The sequence below is a fragment of the Emydura macquarii genome, unplaced genomic scaffold (genome assembly GCF_026122565.2).
Source record: "Emydura macquarii macquarii isolate MOO-44397 ecotype Brisbane River unplaced genomic scaffold, CSIRO-AGI_Emac_v2 contig_318, whole genome shotgun sequence".
Classification (NCBI taxonomy): domain Eukaryota; kingdom Metazoa; phylum Chordata; order Testudines; family Chelidae; genus Emydura; species Emydura macquarii.
In genome coordinates, this window is record NW_027130455.1 from 3871932 (window position 1) to 3898758 (window position 26827).

Genomic DNA, 26827 nt, shown 5'->3' on the forward strand with positions numbered 1-26827 from the left:
TTGAAAATCTCTACCTTAACCTGAGCCAGCAAAACATTTCAGTATATGTTTGAACTTAAAGCACATGTGCAGTTCCATTCAAATCAACAGGTTTTTGAGCTGTACTACACAGGAAGGGGGGTATCATTCCTGGTACAACCACCAGGCAACACTATGTAAAAAGACACAAGATAGGAGGAGGAGATGAAAGGAGAAACAAAGCAAGAAGAGCGGATGACCAAGCAATCTGTGAAACCAATAAATTGGAGTGTAAATTACAGCAGACAAGATATGAAAGCTGAAATTAAAAGGCAAATAGCCAAAAGTGTAAAAATCAACAAGATGAGATTCTTTAAATAATCACAAGCAGGAAGCCTGCAAAAGAACGGTTAAGTCTTCTGGACTGTCAGGGGCTAAAGAGAGCAATGAAGGAAGAGCAAGACATTGCTGAGAAACTAAATTATTTCTTTGCATCAGTCTTTATCACACAAGATACTGGGGACATAGTTGCCTTGGACCTGTTCTTTTCTGGTAATAAGTATGTGGTACTATGAGCGATTGAACAGTCAGAAAAGAAAAGGTGTGGGAGCAAATTGATAATTTAAAAAATAGTGAAGTCACTAGATCCAGATGATCTATTCCCAAGAGTTCTGAAGGGACCTACTTATAAAGCTGCCAAATTACTAACAAAAATAGGCAATCTCTCATTAAAAACACCTACTTTTCCAGAGGGTTGGAGGGTCGCAAATGTATCTATATTTAAAAAGGCCCTAGAGGTGATCAGGAGAATGATATACAAAATAAACCTTACATCTGTACCCGGCACATGGACTGAAATGATAATCTACAACAGAATAAAAAACACCTGGAAGATCATGGTATAATAGGGTCTAACTACATGGTTTCTGCAAAGAAAAATAGTGTCTCACTAATCTTTTAAAATTCTCTGAGTGTGTCCAATTTCTATTTCTATTTGGCAGTTTGTTGATCACAAAATTTTGTCCTGCATTTTACAAGTCTGATGTAATTTTCAAGTACTTATCTTTTCAGGTTAAAAAACCCCGTGATTATTCAAATATTGACAAACAAAAGGGGGAAAAAGAAACCCACACCCAAGATCCTGCCCCCCTGCCAACACCAAATAGACAAAAATAATGGTGGAATTACTTGACCAAATGCTTGATTAGGATGTCCAGCATCTCTCTGTTTTTCTCTGGTAATTTATGAACAAGTGCATGCACTGCCTCAACTCTGTAATTTTGGTCATCAGATTCTGTTAAATAAAAATGAGAATGTCATTAGATTAAGGTGCATGCAAAGATGTGTGTAAGGATGGTGTCAATAACACTACACTAAGGCACACTACACATTACAATAAGGCAAACAACCATTCTGGTAAAATGGCCTTTTAAAAATATGAGTACAATTAATATATGTTTATTACATGAACATTCTGAGAACTGTACTTCAAATAAACTCAGTTAAAACAATGGGTGAAATGTGCTAGCCGCACTGAAGTCAAGCAGGAGTTTTGCCATTGATTTCAACAGAGCCAGGATTTGACCCTATGATTCTTAAAGCATCTAAACCCCCTTTATATTTATTCTTATGATGGTTTGAGGAGAGACAGGGATAATTAGCACTTTATGTATTTGTGAGTATCAGAAATTTTTTTTAAAAATTAAGTTTGCACAGGCTACCTGAATTCTGGCATTTATTAACTTTTGAGTGCTTGACTTTGCAACCTTTTAATATTCTTTTAACAGAGGTTTTCTGTGTGTATGTAGGAGAGGGAGGGAGGGAGAGAATATTATGCACATGACCACTTAGATTTTAAGCAACTCAGGGCAGGGACTGTCTTTTAATTATGTTACTACAGAATCCAGCACAGTGAGGCTCTGACTTATGACTGGGGTCCATTGGTGCTCATGCACCACAAATATATAATAATGTCCACGTATGTATCATTTCAGATCTCTTGAAATACAGCAACTTAAATCATTGCCTGGGTCATTTGAAACAAAAGTGGAGAAAACACAGGAAGATATATTGTAGGGAAAAGTTCTTCAGAGAGAGGGAGTCAGAGATAGATTAAAAGAGCATTACTCTCCTGAATATTTACTAATTTCTTTAGTGTTTCACTTACTAACGGCAATAATGAAATCCTTGTGCAACTTGAAGGTCATCAGTGGTTCCGTAAGACACCTGATCATAAAATGTAAAAAACATATTTTAGAAAACGTATTACTCTTTTAAATCCTTTCCCATATTTTATTGCTATTGCTATTATTTCAATATGCTTTTATATGATGCCCCTCACTTTAGCACAGAGGTCCCCAAACTGGGGGGGTGGGGCACGGAGGAATGTTTGGGGTGGGGAAGGGGTGGCAGGGCCTGGACCAGCTCCCATGCAGGGTGGTGAAGGCGCGCCACCCTGCCCCGCTCCGCCCCAAGCTCTGCTCCAGCCTTGGCTTGGCCATGGCCCCACCTCCCCTGGCCCCGGCTGCCAGCAGCGGTTCCCGGCTTGGCCCCTGGTCCCGCTCCATCCAGTGAATTAGGAAAACTAGTCATTCAAAAGGCAATCTATGAATTGTCTTCAGTCATAAAAAAACATTACTATTGCCATTTCTTATTTTAAAATTGCAGAAGTAACAACCCTACCAACCTCACCCTAACCAAGACGTTCAAAATGATTAGTGATTTTTGATGCCTCCATTTTTAGGCGACCAACCTGATTGATTTTAAGAGGTCTGGATTTTCAGAAAGTGCTGACCACCTACTCTCTGCAAACTTGGTCCCTTTAATGTGCCACAAATTGGCGCCCAAAAATTGAGGACCCCAAAATCACTATCATTCTAGAAAATCATGACCCTTATTTTTAAAGTGTTTCTAAATTGCTGAAGGTTTAGTATGAATTTGCTAATTGTTTGGGGATATATTTATTCCCAATCACCGTAAAGTGACCTCTATCATAGGATATGAAATGAGAATTAACATTTATGCAGGGAGCCATGATTTTACCCGGCTCTAACAATAAATTAGTGAGATATCATGCAGTGCAATTTAGATAAAGAATTTAACAATTAGAAAGATTTAGTGTCTCATACTGTGCAGTTTGGATAAAGGATTTACAGATCCACAAATGCAATTTACTTATCCTCCTCTAAATTTAGAGTTTCACAGAACGCAACTGATTCAGCAGCAAGGCAGATAGATAGCATGATCAAATGCAGATTCATTAATGTAAATAATCACTAGAATATTATATATACTAGAATATTTTATTTATATATATATATATATTTAGTGCTCTAAGGGAGTGAAAGAGATGTAATACAATATCAACAAATAAGAATAAATGGGACATGAAAGAAATATGAGCTCCATGCAGAGCATCATCCTCACCTGAGGTAGTTTTTTAGTCCGCTTGTTATTGTTTTATTGTCCCAAAGGTCCATATCAATATCCATATCTGGAGGAGATTTAGGGCCTGGTAGAAAATTGAATTAGGAATGTGTTATACTTTGACTAGCAGATTAGTTAGGAAAGCAGCACAACACTTAAACAAGATAGAAAGCTCAGGTGTTAATTTCTTATGGTTACTTTATTATCCAGATTAACTAACAACCTAAACATATGTCGAAATCTTTTAATTTTTGTCAAGTATCAGAAAAATAAACTAGCATCTAGTATACAGACATCACAACTATGTGCACAACTTCCAAAAGGAAACTAAACCCAGGGTGATACAGGGGGTGCCAATTGCTTTGGTTTTGATGTATATCCAGGTTAGCAAGATAAGTGAAACTCCAGGACCCCAAGAAGAAGAATGTTATAAACTATGAGTTATAACTTGATGGTTGGTATAATATACAGATCTAATGTTTGGTATTCCATGTCTCGAAAAACAGATCTAATAAACTGAACATTACAATTAAATGCAGAAAGGGATTTATAAATGTATTTAGATAATCTCAGCTGCAAATTATAAACAAATTCAATGGACCTCATTTTTCTCAACTGTCTGCATTTTCCACCTGTGCCCCATGATTTGCATTGACTGCCCATTTGTTTCTGAATAGAATTTAAGATATTCTTTTTGACCGGTAAAGACCTAGAGTTCATGGCGTATTGCTATGTGAGAGACTACCTCTCTCCTTGTGCCAGACCGCCTCAGCCACAGTCAGCAGACACACTCAAGTAGGATCCTCCTCAAATAAAAAGAGAGGGCTGGCAGCAAAGTGTTTTCAGGTCTGGAGCCAGCTTTCCTGCACAGGTCCAAAAATAGCCTGGGCTTGTTGACCAGTGGGTCACACTGCAATGTACATTTATTTATACAGGCTGCTGTGGAGTTAGTGTTTGATTAAATGTGGGAGGGGAGTTTTGTGTTTCATAGTCCTGTTGATCACTGAGAAGTAAAACTATTTTTCCCCTTGTAATTTGTGACATGGGTGTTAAGAGCTCTGGACATAGGTCCTGTTTAATTTTTGTAAAAATTCAAATTAAACTAAATGTGAAACATCTATCCATACTCTGTGTATGCCATGTCCATGAATGTCTGCACAAACTGAGTAACAATGTGTGCGAGTGGCCAGTTACATGCATAGCTAACTATCTGAATACTTACTCACTTTATTTGCCACCTGTTATTGCAAGTGCAAACTAAACTTACTATTGTACACATATTTTTGAGCAGAGGCAGTGAAGGAAAATATGTCCATCATGTCTTTGTTGAATATTAGAGCTTTTCATGCAAAATATTTCAAAACTTACAAAATATGGTATTCATCAGCTTTTGCACTTTGGAGTTTACGCCTCCTATTCTGTACAGCCCCAAGATTGTGATACCTACATGGAAAAATACAGGATAATGTCCAGCATGTTAATATAATAGACACATAGGCAAGACATTTGGGAATAAATATTCAAAATGGTTTATGATGGTTTAACCATCCATAATTTACAGGCAGTTATGCAGCTAAATTCCTCTACACCACTTTGGACTGTTTAGCCTCATTTTGGGACATTACCAGACATATTCCACTGAAATCACAATATATTATAAACAAATCTTAGCTACACATTAATTAACTGAAACCCCACAACAGGGCCCAACATTCTGTCTGACTCTCAAGAAAAGGCGCCACAATAGCAGACACCGGAATGATGTCTGAGAGATGAAAAATAAGGCCCAGAAGCACTCTATAGGCATGTAAGTTATATGTCCTCAGGCCTTGGCCCTGTTCTTGCTTACCAAGACATTTAAACTTGTGTAAGACAAGTGACTTCAGTGGAGTTACTCTGAATTTACATCAGTGTAAATGACAATATAATAATGTCCCCCATACCCAAATGCTGCTGACAGTTACAACCGCTAACTTTTTGTACAGATTTTACTGGAGATCTGAACAATTCTACCTAAAATATCTGCCCAGTCTAGTGTTTTCCTTGTTTATCTGCAGTACAATAGTACTATAATACTATACTTTCTCAGTGCTGAATGACTGTATTGTTTTAATTTGTTGAGCCCCAAAACAAGATAAAGAGACAGCCTTTGGTCCCAACTGTCCTCAAATGATTCAGACAGGCATGGCCCAAATGCAAAGAATATTTTTAATAGCATGGGAAAATCTAGTGGATAATGTTCTAGTTCAGGCTTTTATAGTATTATATTTCAGCATTCAAATGATGGGAATTTCATGAACTGCAGCTGGATTTTCAAACCAATACTGAGCTATGGAAAAAAAAAAAAAAAAAAATCGAGTTAGAAACAAGTCTTGATTTGATCTCCTTTTTTTTCCTTAGCACCTCTTACTATCCAGAGTTCTTAGGTGTAACCATGGCAAAGTTCTTTTCTGAAGAACCTTGAGAAAAACCAATTATAATTTGTCACAATTTCAAAAGCCTAAACAGGAAGATGCTTCTTAAGTTCAGCCAATTTGTTTAGAAAATCATTCCTAATGCATATATTTAATTTTCATTTTCATGTAATTAAATTTTGTCTATTTGTCATTTACCATTTAAAAATGATTCTATTATTATTGCCCCTTTGAACATAATGATCTAAATTCTGCTCTCAGTAAGAAGCAGATGACCTCATTTGTTTCAGCAAGGTTACCTAGGGATAACTGAGGACTGATTTATTATGAGTAGTGAAATACTATATCAGCAACAGCTAGACTGTTATTTTGTTGTTCTTCCCATATAGTATATACATTTCCTATTATTGAATTTCAGTTATTAAACACAAACAAAGGATAAACAATAAGTGAAATGTATGCCTGTTGTAAGGCAAATAAAGTTAAGGAAGTTATGCTAGGGATAAGTTTGTCTCAATGTGTATTAAGTACAACTGAGAAATAAGTTGACTAATAACAGAAAAGTGTGTTTTGTTTTGTTTTTAAACAAGAAGTTGTTATAATTTATACTTAAATGATAAATTAAAGAGTCTTTAGGGAAGATTTTGGCAACAGTGTTTCAGGCACAAAAAGCTGTGAAAAATACAAGCTGAGTGACACATAAATACCAAAATGCACTTGGAAAATATTTTCTGTTTAAGCATCGTAAAGTAACCTTTGTCAGACACTATGTAATATATAGTGTAATGTAATACATACCTCTTGTCTCCACAGCATGAATACATTTCCTCACAAAGTTAAAACCCGCTTCATTTAAGAACACTAGAAATTGAAGAAAAATACATTATTTTCTTTAATATGCCTTTGTGTTTAGATACATCTTCATGTTAGGATCAGATGTGGGTCATATACATTTGCCCCTAAGAGCATAGTACCTAGAGGTAGTAACTATTCTTTATATTATTGTTTAATTACATCTTTATCCAAAAAGAATGCAACCAAACTTTCTACTCATTAGTATATCCACCGGGTGTTAGTTGTTATATTTTTAGTATGCATATTTCGAAACCACATTACTTTAACATCTGTTAGAAATAGAAGTATGGTACCTTAACTTTGTAAAGCAGAAAGCATGCCTCTCTATAAGAAGATGCACATTCTAACGAACCAAACACAGATGCCTACAGTTTCTACTAGACACCTTTCCCTCAGCTCAATACTTTGCTGTTTATAGCCCCAACTCTGCAGAGAATTACACATGTGCTTAACTTCACACACTGAATAGTCCCATCAATTTTGATTGATTTAAGTGAGACTACTAACATTGCATAAAAATGAGCGTGTGTAAGGCATTCTAGGACGAGGACCTATGACATGAACAATGTATTTTATGATGTTTTATTGTATCTTAATAAATTATATACTATGGCTGGGATTTTCAAAGGCACCAGAGGGAGTTAGGTGCCCATTTCCCATTGATTTCCATGGACTTAAATGCCTAACTTCCTTAGGCTCCACTGAAAATCACAGGCTTCAAGGTTAATTTTCTTGATTTGAATTCCTAGAAAAAGTAGACTGAACAAACAAGCATTATGATAAAATTACTGATGGGCAGGCTCTGGAGGAATTTGTTGGGGTTTATACATTATACACCAACCACTTGAAAGAAAACAACATGACCTCTAGGGGAAGCTGAAATGTCAGATTAAACTGAACACAACATCCTTTCACATGTGAAGGTAAAATCAAAAAAGATAATCACTCACAAAATTAAAATTGCTGAAATGTAGGAAAATACCATTTGCTAAAGACTTTAATTAGTGCTGTTAATACAAATGAGTATTCAGATTTGAGTGTCTTCAATGCTCATTTTTCTAACTTGCTAAATTAAAAAACATTTCAAAGCAGCATTTTCATCATAATTAAAATAATCACCATCAAATAAAAGACCATATACATTGGCTTCCAATTAACCAAATGTGTAGGTGGGGTGATGTGTGTGTTTGTGGGGGTAGGTACGTATGTGTGGAGTGAGCTGAAAAGATGGTAGATAGCCACATCCACAAGGTGTGGTTTGCTTGCAGTTGGCCCTGGTGACTCACTCAGCTCTCACTAGTGTCTCCAAGTCACTTTGTGTGTGTACTGCAGAACCACACCCTGGGATCTTGCCTTGGCTGGCATACTAAACATAGTGAGGACAGCTAGCGGTGATAAACACTAGGGAAAGGGCAAATCTGGCTCTCCAAGTCACCTAAGTCTCCTAACGCAAAGCCAGCAAAACAACTTTCATAGTATAACATTGGTGGAAATGGGGTGCTGGAGCAAGCTAGTGGATAGCTTAAAGCAGTGTTGCAGGCAGATTACAATACACTGATGAATCACAAAGCCAGAATTCATGATAGAATACTGGACCATAAAACCTGAATGAAGAATGGTAAGAGAAAGAAAATATGCTGGCTCAGTTGTCGTCTGGACAAACATGGGTTCAGCTTGACTGCTCAGCAACAGAGACGGGGGTAAGAGGTATGTGAAGTATGTATAACAACACACAGATCGGGGAAGTACGTGATGAATTTGAAGGATAAAATGTTTATTGGAACATGGAATATAAAAACATTATACCGGGCTGGAGCATTTGCAGTAACAATCCAGGAGTTGAAAAGATCTGAGTGGGAAATCATTGGTCTATGTGAAAAGAGATGACGGGAAGATAGAGGAGAATTCTATGATGGTGAATGCTGGATATTGACATTGGTAAGAGACAAGGAGAGCATTCCTTTGGAGCTGAAACCAAAGGTAAACCAGGCTCTTATGGCATTTAACCTGATATCTCTTGTATGTTGAAGATGAGTTTCAGAATCAAATCCACTGCACTTACAAGAGCACTCAAGGAAGAAATTACATATTTTTGGAATGATCTAAAGAAAGAAATATAAAAAGTTTCAAGTCAAGACATATTACCGGTGATGGGAAATTTGAATGCAAAAGTAGAAGTGGTCTGGAATTTCTGGGTTGGAGCAATAGGCATATTTGGATTAGGTGAAGAAAATGTAATAGAGTAGAAAGGCTACTAAATTTTTTCTTAAGCAACAACCTGATGATAAGAAACATGCTATTTTAACAAAAAAAAGCTGCAGAAGAAGTGGATATGGATATACTCTGATGGACAAATAAAGAACATGACAGACTTTGTACTTGTGAATCATTACAGATGGAAATCAAGTCTGTTGTTACGCAGATCATTTGTGGCTGTTATTGAACCAGATAATAAATCAGGGCTGGAATCAATAGGTTGAGGCTGAGAGCAACTGAAAAAGTGCCAAGAACTAAGACCTACACCATGAAAAAACTGAAAGAGCCAGATACCAGGAAAAAACATAAAGAAGACAGATGGAAAAACAGCATGCCTCCAAGTGGAAGAAGAATGAACATCGAAGGTGTGTGTGACATACTGCACCTCATGTTACCCTATGTACTCACATATCTATCACTTGTACATAATTATGACATTTTGTATAAAGTGTGTCTTGTGAGGTATCACTTGAACAGTTATGATTTGCTGAAACTCATTATCCTATTTAAATGTGTACGCCTTCATTGTGTATGAAGTTAGGAGGTGTTGTTACATGTTGTGAGTCTGGGAAACGCCCACAGACTACCTTTTCAGAAATAACAAAACAATGACCCACACTCAGCCTGGTATAAAGCGACCATCCCTAGCTATTCTTCAGCAGAGGAGTCGTAAACAAAGATAGTTGCTTGAGCATGTACACAATGTAGGATGCCTAACTCCAGATTTTTTCCTGAATCTAGGAAGAAGTTTGGACATTGACATCACCAAGGTGCCTGCCTCTTTTCCAAGGAAGCAAGATTATCTGGAAAACAGAGATCTCCACTGAATGTCTTGGGAAGGTCTGAACCTAACTGGAAGGTGTTCCAGTTAGCATAAACTGCTGTGAAGTTTTGGGTGAGAGAAATCCTCTTGCTTTCAGAATTATTAGCCTGGTAAAGTTTAGGATTGAGATTGCGGTTTTGCTTTTTTATTTCCTTTTGTAACCAACTCTAATCGTCTACGCCAGTACCACTGAATCACTTAAAATCTCTCTCTCTCTAGTTAATAGACTTATTTTGACATTTAATCGAAGACAGTGACTTTGTCTAAAGAGCTTGAAGGATCTATTCAGATTACAGGGCTGGGGCGTGTCCACGACCTTTGGAAGGAGTGGCGAGCTAAATAAGGAGCTTGCATTACTCAAGAAAGTTTTGGGCAGTGTAAAATGCACATTTCTGGGGTGCAAGGCTGGAGTTGGGGGGATTTGCTGGTGTCTCCCTATATAAAGTTCATGAGTGGCTTGGGAAAGCCTTCATGCAATTTAGCTGGGTGTGCCTCTGCATGCTGATGGCTGAGTGAACATAGTCTGGGGTGGTTTGCTCTTCACTGGCATAGCAGGGTAGGAGACAGCCTGGGCAGGAGAGCAAAAGTGGTACTAGGGTTCCACCCCAGGGCATATTACAACATGGAACAGTATAAAAATGGGATTACAAGTGCAGCTGAACAAGTGTTGGGCTACAAGGCCAAAGCAAGGAGAGCAAGATGGTTAATGGATGAAGTGCTGCAACTGAGTGACAAATGTAGGAAGCTGAAAGAGAATAAAAGAAGAGGACTAAATTCTTAGAGCTAAGTACAATGGGCGTACTAGAGAGAGAACAGAGAAAGCAAAGAAAGACCCCCCCCCCCCCCCCGAAACAAGAGTCCTGTAGCACTTTAAAGACTAACACATTTCTGTAGGCATAAGCTTTCATGGGCTGCAACCCAATGCAACCCCACGAAAGCTTATGCCTACAGAAATTTGTTAGTCTTTAAAGTGCTATAGGACTCTCATTGTTTTTGCTGTATACAGACTAACATTACTACCTCTCTGGAACTTTTAACCAAAGAAAGACAGAAACAACTGCATAAGCAAACAATAGAAAGAAATAGAAGAATATGTGAAGAGAAATGTGGCACAAAAGTGGAATCGCAAAATAAGAAAACTGAATGGGCAGAAAGTGCTGGGCCCCATTCATTTGGCCCCATTGTTGAGTTGACGGATGGGAATAAAAGAATAATAATAATATATGTATCTGCACATATGACACGTACACAGACACAAAATATAATGGAGTACCTGCATGATAACATAATGTTTGCCCATCACCATGATAAAAGCCATAACATCCCTATGTCGAAGACCATACAAATGTTATCACATGCTGTTATGTCAGAGTGCAGGTGGTCTATTTCATTTTATATACACTTTTCTATATAGAACTATAAGTGACATTATATACAGTGTACTGATTTGGAACCAGTTTACCAAGAAGAATGACTTATTATATTTTCTCCCAATTTATATTTGATTATAATATAAAAATTGAAGATTTTCTCACACCTGATGTAACTGACCCTTGAGACAGGATGGGCTTTCTTGCAGCTTGACAGAAAAGAGTAATTCTTGGCAATATGTAAAAATATAATAATGTAATTTGTAACCTAATATGCCTGAACACAAGGACATTATAGAAATCAAGGTATACTTAACAATTTTACACAATTAAGAAAAACTTACTTTCTTCCTTCTTGCTAATAATGGCTGGCAAAGTGTAAATCTGAAAAAGAAAACCATGTAATAAGTTAATATGTGTTGTTGAAATGCAAGTTTCTTAGTGTCAGGTTGGTTGAGAGCTCTCCAGCTAGTGCCAACACATTTTGCATTACCATGTTGTTTTGGAAAAGCCTTGCTCCTGCCATTACAATGACTATATAGTAAATAAAACAAGCTTGACAAGCATAAAACTTAAAATATTGTCTTTAGCAGGCAGTCTCTCTTATGAGAGCTCAGTTCAAATATGCCTCTGGGTACCTGAGAGATGTTAGTGAGTAGCCAGAATTGTAGATTCTGTACTCTTAGATGTGAATGCTGTTTACTCTCAGTCCTACTCCTTGATTGGACCAGTTCTGTGAGACCACTACTATCTAGCTCATAATTCTGAACAATCATTTTTTTCCTTCTGGGTCTACCTATGGCACACCTTTACTGTAGTCAATGGAACTCTCAAGTGTAGGTTAATGGCAGGATGAAATCTCCGATGAGCTACTTTCGTTATCACCTACTAGCCTCCACCACAGTTTTTTTTCTCTGCAGCACCTTTAAAGGTGATGATACTGATGCTCAAAGGCATCACCCATAAGATGACTTGCTCTCATGAGTCTGCAGAGCACAAATTCACAAATTGTGTCTTTGCCCATGAACCCTGTGCCAACGTACTATGATGTTGGCTCGACTGTCAATATCCCAACTGATGTAAGTGACTCAGTGTGTGAATACAGATTGAAATACACTATTTTTTCTGCTTTACTATTAATTTAATGATTATCTTAAGATTCGTGTTTATTTTATCAGTTTTGTCCATACACCAGGTGAAATACCATTTGCATGAATGCATAGTGTTGTAAAAGTTTATGTAAAGTGTTTGAGATATTTTGAGAAGCACAGCAATTTGTTCTTTTCACTTCTGTATGTAAGAAATCTGAACTCATAATAAATAATATAACAAATTTTCTTACTGGTTCCTTTCCATCCATAGCTTCCAGCCAAAGTTTCCTGTTGGACTCTGAAAAAGCCTGTAGTGTTATGATCCCATGTCTATTAAAACAAAATATATATAATTTAAAACATATTAATTAATTTTTCAACCAGTTCCCAAAATTTGTATTTAAGATGATTTTAACAGGAAAAATGATCTAGTCTAGACATAATTATTTACAGTTTTGCCCATATTTGTGAAAAAGAGGGACATCAAATACTGACTAATTTTTCACCAACATACCACCACCTCTAATTTGTGGTGCTAATGAATGCATTTTACTTATTCTATTAATATACGACTTCAGATTACAGGTATATTTATCTTTCATAAGCACCAAATTCACCGCAAAATGAACATGTTACAAAAACAGTGACACTTCTCCATAGTATACTACTATTATTATTGTAGTAATCATAAAATATTTCTCAGAGAAAGACTAGGAAAGGTTTATATTAATAAGTGTGAATTTACCAATCCTGTTTATTTCACCATAATGTTTACCCACTATTTCTCTCATGTTCTCTATCCCAAAAGTCTTAAAAAAGATAAAACTTTCACTGAGTATTTGCATCCCCCCCAAATACTATAAAACTGTTTCTATCCATTTCATACAATTAAATATTTCCAGTTGTACCTGGAGAAATACTCGTACAGCTATTTCACCATATGGAAAAAAATAAGATATCTCTAGCTTAATTTGAATAGGTAGAAATATATTTAACTTCCACATCATTCACATACAACTATAAATTGTGGACCAAACATATTCTCTATCTGACAGAGTCAGAATGAGAAATGGGGGGCGAGAATGCATACATATGCATGCACGTGTTTTTAAAGATATTTATTATATGGGCCAAAATTCTAAAATCAGCCTCCTTAGATGGAGTATAAGTTTTCCAATAAAACAAATTTGTTTATGCATCATGGTAAATTGTGATAGATAGAAAACTAGGTTCTGGGCATTAGGAGCACACTTTTGAAAGTTTGACATTAAATGCGCACAGTTATTATGTAAACATATTTTCATACATTTTACTAAAATAACTAACAATGTTCTTAAAGAAAAACCCTCAAACCTTTCAGATACTTCAATATCAAAACAGAAACGTTTGTCAATTGAATCGGTCTTTCTCCGAATGCAGGATTTTAGCTTGAATATTTCTGGGGAGCTTGTGACAAGGCCATTCTGTAAGTCATACAAAAAAAGAAAATCAGCACACAGAGACTACATTGATGTAATAAAACTGCTATCTGGTCAATATTTATACACATGTTTAAGCCCTTCTACTCTGTTTAAATTTAAGCATATGGGTAATCCCACAAAACATGTTTAAATTTAAGCATGTGTGTAAGTGTTTGCAGGGCTTAAAAGTATACAACGTCCATTATACAATCATCTTTCTCTCTATTGTAAATATATTGTAAGAGACATTACTTTCTGTACTCTCACATAATTGTTTACCATACTTCAGACAGTTCCACATAACATATTTAATAAAACGTCTAACTGTGAAAGTTTGCTTTGAAAGTCACTCTCTCGCTAAGTAAAATTATCCGTATTTATCAAGTCTGAAAATGGCCCAATATCAACATATTTAGATCTGATATGATTAAAGGTCAATCAACTTTCAAGCAATAAAAAATGAGGATGTCTAACTCATATTTCTGTGCTAAGAGTTGTAGTTTTCTTACATGTTATGAGATTTCACTGAAATGATAATATTGTATTTACCACATAAATGAGTTATGGAAAAAGTAGATATTTTCATTTCAAATACTTAAAATGACCTTTATTTTCATAATAAAAAAAATTATTAATCGTTGTTGTTCCATGAAGACAGAGGGCATTTTGTTTACCTTAACTTCCCTAATATATTATTTTTCCTCATAATTATGTTGACTGGATAATATAAAATACACAAGCTGAATCTCATGTATATTCTAAAAGATATGTGAAGATAATACTTACCACTTTCCCACCAGACTTTGTTTCAGCTATACTCATTGTAAATGTTTTTGTCCCTTTATCGTAAGTACAGTAATGCTTTACCCAGGTAAATCCCAGGGGTCCTAGATGAAAGAAATGTAACATTTTTAAAGAAAATCTCGGTTTGGACATTTTACCACAGTTTTATCATCTGTTATGGATACATGGTTTGGTGTGAGTGCCTGAGGATAGGTCTGGGAGTCGAACTCCCGTGCTCTACTTCCGGCTATGACCTGACTCACTCCTGAACCTTGGACATGTCATTTAGGCCTAATTTTCAAGTGTCTCAATTTTGGGCTGCCTAGTTTAAAACTCCTAGGGTTGGATTTTCCCTACTGGCTGGATGGAGAGTTAAGAGACTAACAAGTTACATTCTGCATGGCATGTGTATGTGAACATACTGCAATCACCTCTGCCTTGCGGGTACGGTTAAAAATTTCACCACTGGGAAAAGAGCAGCAGCATTCATACCATTCTTCCTCAGAATGGTCCTTATTTGCTCAAAGGATAGTTGAGGACCCAGTGACTTGAAGACATGAATCATGAAGTCAAGGCACATTTCCTTAGAGCTCCTCTCTCAGTTCTCAAGAGTGCTTGCCAAAGACACTGCTTGGGAGTTGAGAATATCACAAATTATTCATCTGCAAGGAAAACTGCCATGACAAACTTAACTCTAGTAGTGGGTTTACATTTCGGGGATGTCTTTGCAAAGAAAGGGATTAGAAATATTGTTCTTTTTAAAAGGAAAGCATAAATTAGCATTGGCAAATACAACGTGAACTGCCTAAAAGTCCACAAACTGATAACTGCACGCACTCCAACAGAACCACTAAGCAATGGCTCTAGGAGCTCACAGGATTATTTAGTACAGCTATACATGTTTTCCCAATGAATGGGGCCTGATTTTATAAATAATCCTAAAGAAGTCACCTCCAGCATCACAGCGATTCTTAATCCTATCTGTAGGCACTGGTTCATTATAGACTCAGGGTACTTCTTCATCGCAGAGATAGTCTGGGCTCTTATCCAAGATGTCGAACACCCGTAGCCCATCCCACCCCTGATGCACACACAAAATCCTTTCTCAGGAATTTAGTGATGCTTTCAACTGAGGTTAGCTGGCATGGCTAGGGCTGAAGGTAAGAGCCCAGGTCTCACTTTCATACACTCATGCCAGTAACCCGCCCACTTAGACCATTTGAGTGCTGATAGCTTTCCAATGTCTTCCCACAATTCCCCTTGTGTGCCCAGAAGGACAGACAAGTCCTCCCACTACTCAATGGGAAAAAAATCAGAATGGTTCAGCACAAAGAACCACGAGAGATGCCCCCAGAAGTCCTAGCCACAAACATAATCCTCAGAGGGAAGAATGCTACCTGCTTAGTAATCAATGCCACTTTCTGTAGGATCCACAGGCACTTCTGACACCGCTCATCCAAATAATTGTGCTTGATGGGGACTGTGCTTGCAAAATCTCATGGAACTGCAGCACAATTAACTACAGCTGCAGGTACAAATACACCCCCACACCCACAGTGCCCTGGTGACAAAGTGAATTAGAAAATAAGAAAGGGTCAGATGGCTTCCTTGAGCCATGTCACGTGTGCAACTCCAATTAATTTCAGACAAAGTTGCTGGGGCATATGGAAGGCAGAATATGACCCTTTGCTTTTTAATTTCAACATGCATCATGACACATGATTTTGCTTTTAAATTAAGATAACTGTGAAAGTAAAAAGTTTGTTTGGTTGTTTGTTTTAACTGAAAAAACTAACATTTAACTCCCGAAACCACAGATTTGCCTTGTAAAAGTGCCCATCCTCAAATGCAGCAATATTTTCAAAGGCTGCATCAGTCAACTCAGTCAGATGTTTGACTATCTATGTATCTAACCATGCAAATTTGCATGGCCTGCCGTTCAAGTGTGCCCAAAGAATGTTGCCTCTCTCATTTGTATTTCACAGAGAAGTATTAAGGTGAGTCAGCAGCAGATCAAATACTCAAACAGAAAAAAAAAGTTGGTTGTTTTACTTCTGAACTATAAAAACATTTTTATGGTGCTTTCACTATGTTTTTTTATCCTGGCAACATTTTCATCAACTCTCAAGTTATATCAGAAGGGCCAAAATTCTCAAACCATATTTAGGCAAATTATCTGATATTGAAAGGTTACAGAGTACCTATAGCTGCAATTATGGATGCTTAGCATCTCTGAAAATCAGGCCACTTGTGTTTGAGTAGGTAAATATGTCTTTATGGAGGCAAACATTAAACACTCAGCTTTGAACATTTTAGCCAAAACAGACCTGATTTGTGACATTATACTTGTTCTTTGTAACCCACTGTCCACATGAATACAATCCATTTTAAATCCCATTTTATTTTATTTTGGCATCTTCTACAAATATTATCAAAACTTTATTCTGAGGGATACCTAGTGCTCCTTTCTTCCAACTCCATACTCACACTGCTATTTCTACAATACATTTGCTATAGCATTTTACAAACTTGCTTTTTGGGAGAAATGAAATATCTCATTGTTTTATAGTCCATTTTATGCCCTCTTTTGCAATAATACCTTTAACCTCTAGTGTGGTACTAGCAATAAACATGTATAGTTTTACATTCAGGCGTGGCATATTAACCAAACCAACTTTTTGACAGCATATTTAACTGGTTATGGGAAGCTAAAGCCAGCATGATAAGGAAATAAACAATTAGCACCTTCATCTCAGAGGCAGAGATAACAGACCTTCTCACTTTTCCCCAAAGTAAACTAATGAACAAATCCTTTTTGAATGAGAGGATGTCAAGTTGGCCTCTCACTATTTAATGAAACACTTCATGTGCCCAACATTTCACTCCTTTCTTACACTCCCATTAATAATGCCCAGTGTAGTTTCCACTTAACCACTGCTTATTATTATTATTATTATTATTCAGTTAAAGGGTACATGCTCTGCTCAAACCACAATCATTGCTGCCGCTACTGCTGCTAAAAATCAGCAAGGTTAACTAAGAACAGAACATTGGCTCTCTTCTTTTTGCTCATATATGTTCACAGGAGCAAAGGCCAAGATTTCAATGGAAAAGTCAATCATCTATTAGACTCTACAGTCTCTTGAGATGGTTCTGGGAAGGTAGATATCCTCAGGAGTGAATCTATACTGGCCTTTGGGTAAGACCAGGTATGATACAGGAGATTCTAATCCCAAATGCTATGTATTTTAAAGTTAAATTAGGAATGGGTCAAAATTGGATTTGTATTCTAATAAACAGAAGCATTTTATCATTATACATATTTGTTAGAACATCAAACTTGCACGCATACATACACATCATCTCAAGCATGGCCTCCCTATTTCTCCAGCTTCAGCCAGACCCTCATCAAACAGCGCTCTGCACAGCACACAGGATTGAAATTGCTTTATGAAAGGGTTATAATGAACTTGGTGCAGCTCACTCAGCCAGGATGTTTACATTTGATTAGCTCTGAACAGTGCTATTTGATACTACAGATCACATACATACAGCTTTTATCTCTCTTCTGTCCTCAGTGCTTGGCATCCAGGGCTGTTCACTCTTTCAGTTTGGGTCAAACTGCTCTAAGGTTCATTTCATCTGGTTTCTGGTTCTATTTCTCCTTCCCATTGTGATTTATTGGTGGACTCCTCTCAGTATTCTTTGTTAAATCCATTAGCTTCTTATTGTATTTGTTTAACCTCTTTGGACCCTGCTTAATTCCAATGGCTTTTCTTATCATTTGTGTATAAGCAAATGAGCTCTAAATCTATACCTCTTTATCAGGGAATCACTGATTCCCTTTGCTTTGTATTTCATGTGGTTTCTCTCACCTATCAAATTAGAAGCTATACTTTGTTTTGCTTCTAAGTCTGTACAAACTTGTGCTTTGCCCCCAAGTGGCTCATGGAATGGACCCTGAGTTACCACCCCCTCCCCCCGAACTCCTTGATCACCCCTGTATCCGTGAGGATCTTGTAGAGGCACTGGGCCATTTGGGAAACATAAGGCTGCTGACTTTCAAGAGACAGAAGACAGAGGTGGTGGCAGGGAGTCCCCTTGAGGCATAAGAGAGTGCTGAGCGGTCAGTCTGTCAGTTAAAAAAAAAAAAAGACAGGTCCCTAATCCGGATACTTTTTTTTCCAGCTAGTTGGGGCCAGACCTCTCCTGGGAGAGTTCCCAGTATCCCTGTGGACTAGTCTGACCTTAAACATAAATGAATAAACAAGACATGAAACCTGCCTTACAATTTACCCTGAAAAATGTAATTGACATCCCCTAAAAGCTGGCATGCAATAAGATAATCCTCAAATACCGGTTGTACACAGATGTAATTACTCACGTTTCTCCTGCACATAGAGATAGCCTTCCATTGTCCACTGACTTGGTGGTTGGTAATCCTGGCTGGCAGATTTCATTCTCTGCATCAGTTTCTCTACTTCCTGCCTAGTACTTTCAAAATTATTTCGTGTCTAAGGAAAATCAAAAGAGCAAAACCACACCAATAATTTACTACTTCCTTTAGTATCTAAGACTACAAGTAGAGGTATTATTACTATTAATACCTCCACTAATACAATGAATTATGCTAGTACAGTCACATTTAAACAAAGAGGGATGCTGATCCAAAGGAACTGAAGTTATTAACCCCTGACATACCCTACCCTCATTATTGTGCTTTTAAAACTGTCAACGGAACACCGAAAACCTTGATTTAAACCCACAAAAGTCAAGGAAATTCAGAGTTAAGAATAAGAGCATTCTTCTATCAGAAGGTCACCAACCTCAGAAAGGATGTCATTTTATCTTTCAGTCACCACCATGTCTACCATCTCTCCCAGGCCACACCTACCCACCAAGAACATTTTATTCTGAAAATTCATTTGATAGGACCATGCCAATGGTATAATTAGATACAAGGTATTTATTTAAAGATGGATCAAGCCAAATTTAGATGGGCAGAAATGTGTCAAGAGAGCATACGGTCTCTGCCTACGAGAACATAGAATCATAGGGCTGGAAGGGACCTCGAGAGGTCATCTAGTCCAGTCCCCTGCTCTTAAGGCAGGACTAAATAATATCTACACCATCTTTACAAGTATTTGTCTAACCTGCTCTTAAAAATCTCCAATGATGGAGATTCCACGATCTCCTTAGGCAATTTATTCCAGTGCTTAACCATCCTGACAGTTCGGAAGTTTTTCCTAACGTGCAACCTAAACCACACTTGCTGCAGTTTAAGCCCATTGCTTCTTGTACTAACTTCAGAGGTTAACGAGAACAATTTTTATCCCTCCTCCTTGTAACAGCATGCATTTGTGCATGCAACCTAGCAGCTGTAGAATCTGATAATTAAGCAGAGAACTGCACACAGTCTGCCTTGAAAAAGACAAATATAGTAACCATATTAAAAAAAGGGAAGGAGGAGGATCTGGGGAACTACAGATCAGTCACCCTTACTTCAGTCCCTGGAAAAATCATGGAGCAGGTCCTTAAGGAATCCATTTTGAGGCACTTGGAAGAGAGGAAGCATGGATTCACCAAGGGCAAGTCACGCCTGCCCAACCTGATTGCCTTCTATGATGAAATGACTGGCTCTGTGGATGTGGGGAAAGTGATGGACGTGATACATCTTGACTTTAGCAAAGCTTTTGTTACGGTCTCCCACAATATTCTTGCCAGCAAGTTAAAGAAGAACGGGTTGGATGAATGGACTATAAGGTGGCTAAAAAGCTGGCTAGATCATCGGGCTCTACGGGTAGTGATCAACGCCTCAATATTTAGTTGGCAGCCGGTAACAAGCTGAGTGCCCCAAGAGTCAGTCCTGGGGCCAGTTTTGTTCAACATCTCCATTAACGATCTGAAGGATGGGGTGGATTGCACCCTCAGCAAGTTTGCAGCTGACACTAAGCTGGGGGGAGTGGTGGATACCCTGGAGGGTAGGGATAGGACACAGAGTGACCAAGACAAATTGGAGGATTGGGCCAAAAGAAATCTGATGAGATTCAACAAGGACAAGGGCAGAGTCCTGCACTTTGGATGGAAGAACTAGGCTTGTTTAATTTGCAGAAGAAAAGAATGAGGGGGGGATTGGAAGGCAGCCTTTAACTACCTGAAGCGGGATTCCAGAGAGGATAGGGCTACGCTGTTCTCAATGGTAGTAGATGGCAGAACTAGGAGCAATGGTCTCAAGTTGCAGTGGGGGAGGTCTAGGTTGGATATTAGGAAAATCTTTTTCACTAGGAGGGTGGTGAAGCACTGGAATGGGTTACTAGGGAGGTGGTGGAATCTCCATCCTTAGAGGTTTTTAAGGCCTGATAAAGCCTTGGCTGGGATGATTTAGTTGGGGTTGGTCCTGCTTTGAGCAGGGGGCTGGATTAGATGAGCTCCTGAGGTCCCTTCCAACCCTAATATTCTGTAATTCTATGTATAGGGAAATGCCATTCTCTGTATGCAAATACACATTTTTTACACTGAATTTGATGGGGCCAAGATTTGCCTCTCACATACCTAGTTTGAATTACTTAGCGATTCTAAATTATGCTAGCTTGTTGCTTATATAGGCCTGCTCCTACTAGGTGTTGCGTGTCCTCCATTCCGCTAGACTTCACTGAAAGTACACTCAATATCTTGCAGGATCCAGGCCTATCTGGTCAAAAGATACAATCAGGTATTTGTATATTTGTGAAAATTATACTTTTTTCCTGCAGCAAATTTTAAAAATTCAGTAAAAATAATCCTAATCTTAATACTTAACTATATACTATATACTGCTGTATATTTTCATGTACAGACGTTAACAAATTAAATGTCATAGGGTCCCTGTGACATAGCAATGGCATGTACTGAACTAAATATATACCAAAGCTAAAATTTACTTAGCCAATGTCTGTACAGCACTTTGAAGATGTAAAGTACTATAAAAACTTATTGAAGCTCAGGCTATATATGCTATTGTAATTAGCAAACAAACAAAAACTTAAATCACATGCATCCATGGCTTTACGCAGCAGTATAATCACATGAAGGTTAAATCTCCGTTTTCTACTTGTCACCCTGTTGCCACAATAACTTTAAGTTTCTAGCTTTTGCATGTTTGGGGGCGTGGGAGGGGGGAATCTAAAAGGTTTCTTCTTCTCTCTGCCTGATTCAGAGCTGAACCCCTTCTGTGGCCCTGCGGACACCATCCCAGAAGCAATTTTAAAACTGCATTAATAATTATTTAACCAAGAGAAAGAGGTGAATGTGTTTTTACCTAATGTAGAAACGGGAAATAACTTAGTAATTCTGGTTCTCATGGCACATTTACATAGAAGGTGTTAACACAGCCTCACTTATATTTCCTGTCTTTGGTCCATTCTCCTAGACCCAGATTGGTGGAGAACTCCCATAGCTTAAACTACTTAAATCAGTGGACTGGAATGTGGGTATTTTCTCATCCCTGCAGTGAAGCAACAGCGACCCCTTGTGCCTTTAATTAAAATATCCTTTATAACCAAAAGTGACAAATACACAATTTGGAAGAAGACAAGACTGTGAGAGTCTGTGGACAAAGGGGGACCTCTGTTTGCAGACCTGTCTTCGAAATGAGGGCAGGGCTAGCCACCACCACCACTCCTACGTCCTTGGACAGGGCTCTCCAGAGACTCCCAGAACCACCTATTGGAAGCAGGCATAAAGGGGAGTAATAGGGTTGGGGCCAAGTGAGATGCACATTGTCTCTCACATCAGCCCTGAGAAGAATACATTAATACAGTCCAGGGCAAAACCATCTCCTTATTGTGGAACCCCACATCCAACTCTGCCCCTTAAGGGGAGGGTTACAGGGGCAGCAGCTGGCCTGTAGGTTGCACTGCGGCCTTGGGCCTCCAGCAGGTATCTGGAGATCTGCAGGTTTGGGAGAGGTGATCTCTCAGGCAACTAGAGTCAATCGCCTAGATGGCTTTCAGTATCAGGACAGAGTTGGAAGCACACTCAGGCTACGTCTAGACTGACAGCGGCAAATTCACTGCCATCAAATTGATTTATCCTGATCGATTGAGCGGAAGTGGAGACCTGCTCAATCAACCTGGAAATTGACACTATTAATCCACCTCCACCAGGTGGAGTAACACTGCGTTGACGGGAACGCATTTCCCGTTGGCACAGCAAACTGAAGACATCGCGGTAAGTAGGAGTTAGGAAGTTGATGGGAGATACGCAAGCTACTCGTATCTCCCGTCGACTGCTGCCGAATTTGGTGGCAAGTGTAGACATAGGCTTTTCATTCAGTGGGGAGTCAGTATAGAGAGCAGACCAGCAAGGCTATGGGTTCACAGATGATGCTAAGCAGATGAGCGGCTGCTGCGTGCCGGACCACATGAAGCATTTTCAGGCTGCATTCCCTCATTCCTGGACAGAAGCCCTGAGTCAGGAAAGCACTGAAGTATGTGCTTAAGTCCATCCCTATTCAGGGCAGAACTTAAACGTGAACTTAAAGTGTGAGTTTAAGTAATGTCCTGTACAGGGTTTCATTTGTGGAATAGAGGAGACAGTAAGTTGCATTAGTCAAGCGAGGAGATCATGGATCAAACATCTGAATGCTGATTTTCAAAGATTTCTGGTGGAAAAAAGCTTCATGCCCAACCTTTCATTCAGCAAATGCCATTCAATTTTTCATTTATTTAAGTTTCAAAATATTTCAAGATTTAGAGTTACAGTAAAGCAGTTCTTCTCTCATTATTTTTAAATTCAATTAGCTAAGAAGTTGTAGTAAATATAGCTGAGTCTTACATTCTGTAAGTTGAATTGCAACTGTTGCTTGTATGGAGTAAACTCCTGAGCCAGCTCATATCCCTCATGGTAAAATGTAAATAATCCCTGTAGAAATGCCAAAAGCTGGAAAGGTAAAATAAAAGGTAAAAAGGTAAAAAATATTAAGAACCACACATATAAAAAAATGCATTATAAATATTAATAATCACAAATATAACAGAGCACAAACTGATTTAGGGATGACAAAAAAGTTATTAACTTCAAAAGGGAAAAGTCATTTCAAAGCACAACTGACCCATTGTCCTTATATACAGGTAAATGTTAAGATGCTGGAAAATCAATAAACTAGAACACCTTATTTTTTTGATCCCCTCTAATCAGCAAAACCATGAACTTAATGCTTTTGGAGCCCATGCCTGCATTCCTGCATCTCTTTCAATGGTAGCTTTGCATGAGCAAGGAATGCAAACTTTCAAAGTTCAAAAGATTTTTGTTTTGTTTTGTTTTAGAATCTATAACAATTCGGAACATTTTTCCACCTTCATCCTTCCAAAAGCTCTGTCTATGACCTATTTTCTACAGATGAGACTCTTGAAAATAAGTTTTGGACAGCTTCACAACTGAAATGAATACAAAAAGTTCCAGACCACTTCTTCCTGCTCTAAAGAACAAAATATAAACTCCAATGAACTTTAGCTGGTATGTCTCTTACAGTTTCCAATGAAGAAATTTAAGTCTGTACCAAGACTGGACATTTTTTTTGGCATTTCCTTTTTTTTTTTTTTTAATTAACATTTAAACAGGAATGAGTGCTACAAAAGTTTTTGAAAAAGCTCCTTTTGGTCCCTGAATGAATATTGTCCTGCCATCTATTTGTGTTTAAAACCTAGTATTTAGGCTGATGTTTTTATTGTGTGTCAAATGATAATAAAAAGAGGATGACTATTGATGTTGTAGCAAGTGATATCACTATTAAACCATTTATAGCTATTTTTCCTTGTGGAATGTTTCATTATATGGTATAATTTAGTTCACTGTAATTATCTAAACATAACAGCTTGAAAATGAAAGCACTATAGATACAATGTATTATTAGTAGTACTATTATTATAATGACAATACTTTATATTTGACATACAAGTCAAATCTGCAATAAGGATGTTTCCCCTTGGATACATAATTGAAAAGGTGGAAATCAAATGCTTAACGTATTCCTTTCTTTCTTCATGTTGCCAATACCACAGATTATGAAAAATGAAACATTTTTGAAGTACTGATTTCACCATTTGTGCAGTTCAGATAATTTTTGCACTTCTCTCTCACCTTGGACACAAACTAGATTATTCTGTCTCATTCTTTTGTTATCATGTGCCAACATAGTGCTGCATGCTAGGGTGGTGAACATTGCAGGGGAATATTTGAAATAAAGCTGCTGCTGAAGATGATATTTTGCACATCTAGACCCTATGACCCAAAAAACCCCTCAATGCCCATTGATAGAGGGCCCACTGTAAGACATATCAGGACGGGCATACTCAATACCCTCAACACATGTTGTCATAATATGTATCTAAAAGGTATCTTGTAATGTGTCACATGTAATCTGGTGATGCATTGGTCCTGAAAAATCACTGTGATGTATATACTGGTTTGGTACAAAGAGTTTTATGTGTGTGCCGAAACAGGTTCTTAAAATGTGTTTGGGAGGCAGTGCATACATCCCGCCTGCCCTAGACAAGGAATGTGGATTGCCTTTTCTGACTGGCTTGAATACTGGCAGAGGACAATGAAAGAATATTTGCATATAAGGTAAACAAAGCAATCAAACTAACAAATAATGGAGGAAGGAGCTTAGAGAGCTCACCAGAGGTCAGAGTCTGCACCCCAGGAAGCCTTCCTAATTTTTGAGGCAGAGACAAAGGACTTTGAGTAATATAAAGGGAACAAAAAGACATGTTAGTTATCCATCACTTAGGGGACGGAGTGTAACCTCTGAGCCTGTGCAAATTGGATCCCCTGCTCTGGACGGCTAGAGATGCTGGTAACTTGATGTAAGAAAGAAAACTGCTTAGATAAAGACTGTAAATGACTAAAATTAAGTTTGAGTCACTAGAACAGTGATTCCCAAATGTCTTCCCTGCATGACCACATTTTCAGATGTGTTGTTTCCCCCTACCCCAGACAGCATGGAAGTTGCCATTTAAAAATAGTGTCCTCCATGCAGTGTGACCTCACACGCACTATACATGCAATATCACACTGCAAGAAGGATGCCATTTTGCTTTACAAAATGTAAAGCATTACAAATTTGTAAAGCAAAATGGCATCCTCTGGACTGCATGACCTCACACATATACAGTGCATGCAAGGTCGTGCTGCATGGAGGGCACCGTTTTGTGGAGCAAAAGAGCATCCTGCGTGCAATGTGACCTTGTGCATGCAGTGCATGTGAGGTCACGCTGTGCAGGGGAGGCCATTTTGTAAAATGGCGTCCTCTGCATGCTTGGGATTGCTGTGACCCCATCTGCTGATGAAGTGACCCCACTTGGGGTCATGACCCAGTTTGGGAACTGCTGCACTAGAAAGTGTGTTTTGTTTTCTTTGTAACCAGACCTGTCTCTTTTTCTTAGTATCACTGAAATCTCTGTTCTTTATTAATAAATTTATCTTTGTTTTATTACAAATCCACCTCAGTGCTGTGTATTAAACTAGAGTGCAAGTCATCAGTTAACTTAACAGGCTGGCGTATACATGGTCTCCTTGGAGGCAGCAAACTTAATAGCTTGTGAGTATATCACAGTTCAAGGGATGGACACTGCAGAGAGACATTCTGGGAAATTTGGAATCTGGGGTTCACTGATTGTTACTTGCAAGACAAGATTTAGACAGGCAGAGTCTTGAGGAGTTTGCTGGTGAGTTAGGTAGACTGGGGTGGCAGGGAGCTGACACACTGTCTAATCGCTAGCCAAGCTCTCATCTGCTGAGGCGAGGGGTAACACGGTTTAAAATTCTGGGTTTCCTGAGCATAACATGTGGCAAGTTACACCACCTGAAGATCAGTCCTTTGCATCTATCTCTTTATTGGAAGTATTGCAACTAAAATATGACAATTGCCTAAAAAAAATAAGAGATAGATCCAATATCTGAGAATTTACATTGCTGCTTGGTAACTTGTGAATTTTTAATTTTGGGTTTTTCATTGCCTAAAATATTTTTAGAAAATGTTTTTAAAGGTATTCTTTAAAATTGCTTTTTAATGTGATAAATCAAAATTGGAAAAATGCACTCTGTGTTTATAATGGGCTTTCTTAAATGACTAAACAATAAAAAAATGCACTGAACCCTTTTTTCTCTGTCAATTTATACATCTTTTAAAGATAAATTTAAGACCTGTTTGTGAAGAACACTCACTTTTGGTTGTTTAATCTATAGCTCTGGGAAAGACGCAGTAAAAATAATTCAGTAATCCCCGTCAACAGCTTATTTACATTTTTTTTGGTCTGCATTTTCCCTAATACAAATGGCTTTTGTTAAGGTCTCAGCATTCTGTGAAATGAGGAAAAAATAACTGGCACTAGATGGCAGCAAAGTTGAA

The 26827-nt window shown here is 38.0% G+C and overlaps 1 protein-coding gene across 3 annotated transcripts in view; it reads right to left on the bottom strand.

The window, feature by feature from the left end:
- ARHGAP42 (Rho GTPase activating protein 42) overlaps positions 1–26827 on the bottom strand; it is a 272863-nt gene that overhangs the window by 38984 nt on the left and 207052 nt on the right. For all 3 annotated transcript variants that reach the window (XM_067567915.1, XM_067567908.1, XM_067567923.1), the window contains exons 7-17: positions 23251–23355; positions 18821–18950; positions 14440–14540; positions 13547–13656; positions 12445–12523; positions 11447–11486; positions 6597–6659; positions 4753–4827; positions 3385–3469; positions 2126–2184; positions 1147–1252 (exon numbers count right to left, since the gene is read on the bottom strand). In XM_067567915.1, coding sequence (XP_067424016.1) covers positions 1147–1252; positions 2126–2184; positions 3385–3469; positions 4753–4827; positions 6597–6659; positions 11447–11486; positions 12445–12523; positions 13547–13656; positions 14440–14540; positions 18821–18950; positions 23251–23355 — 953 coding nt within the window. The remainder of the gene's footprint in view (positions 1–1146; positions 1253–2125; positions 2185–3384; positions 3470–4752; positions 4828–6596; positions 6660–11446; positions 11487–12444; positions 12524–13546; positions 13657–14439; positions 14541–18820; positions 18951–23250; positions 23356–26827) is intronic.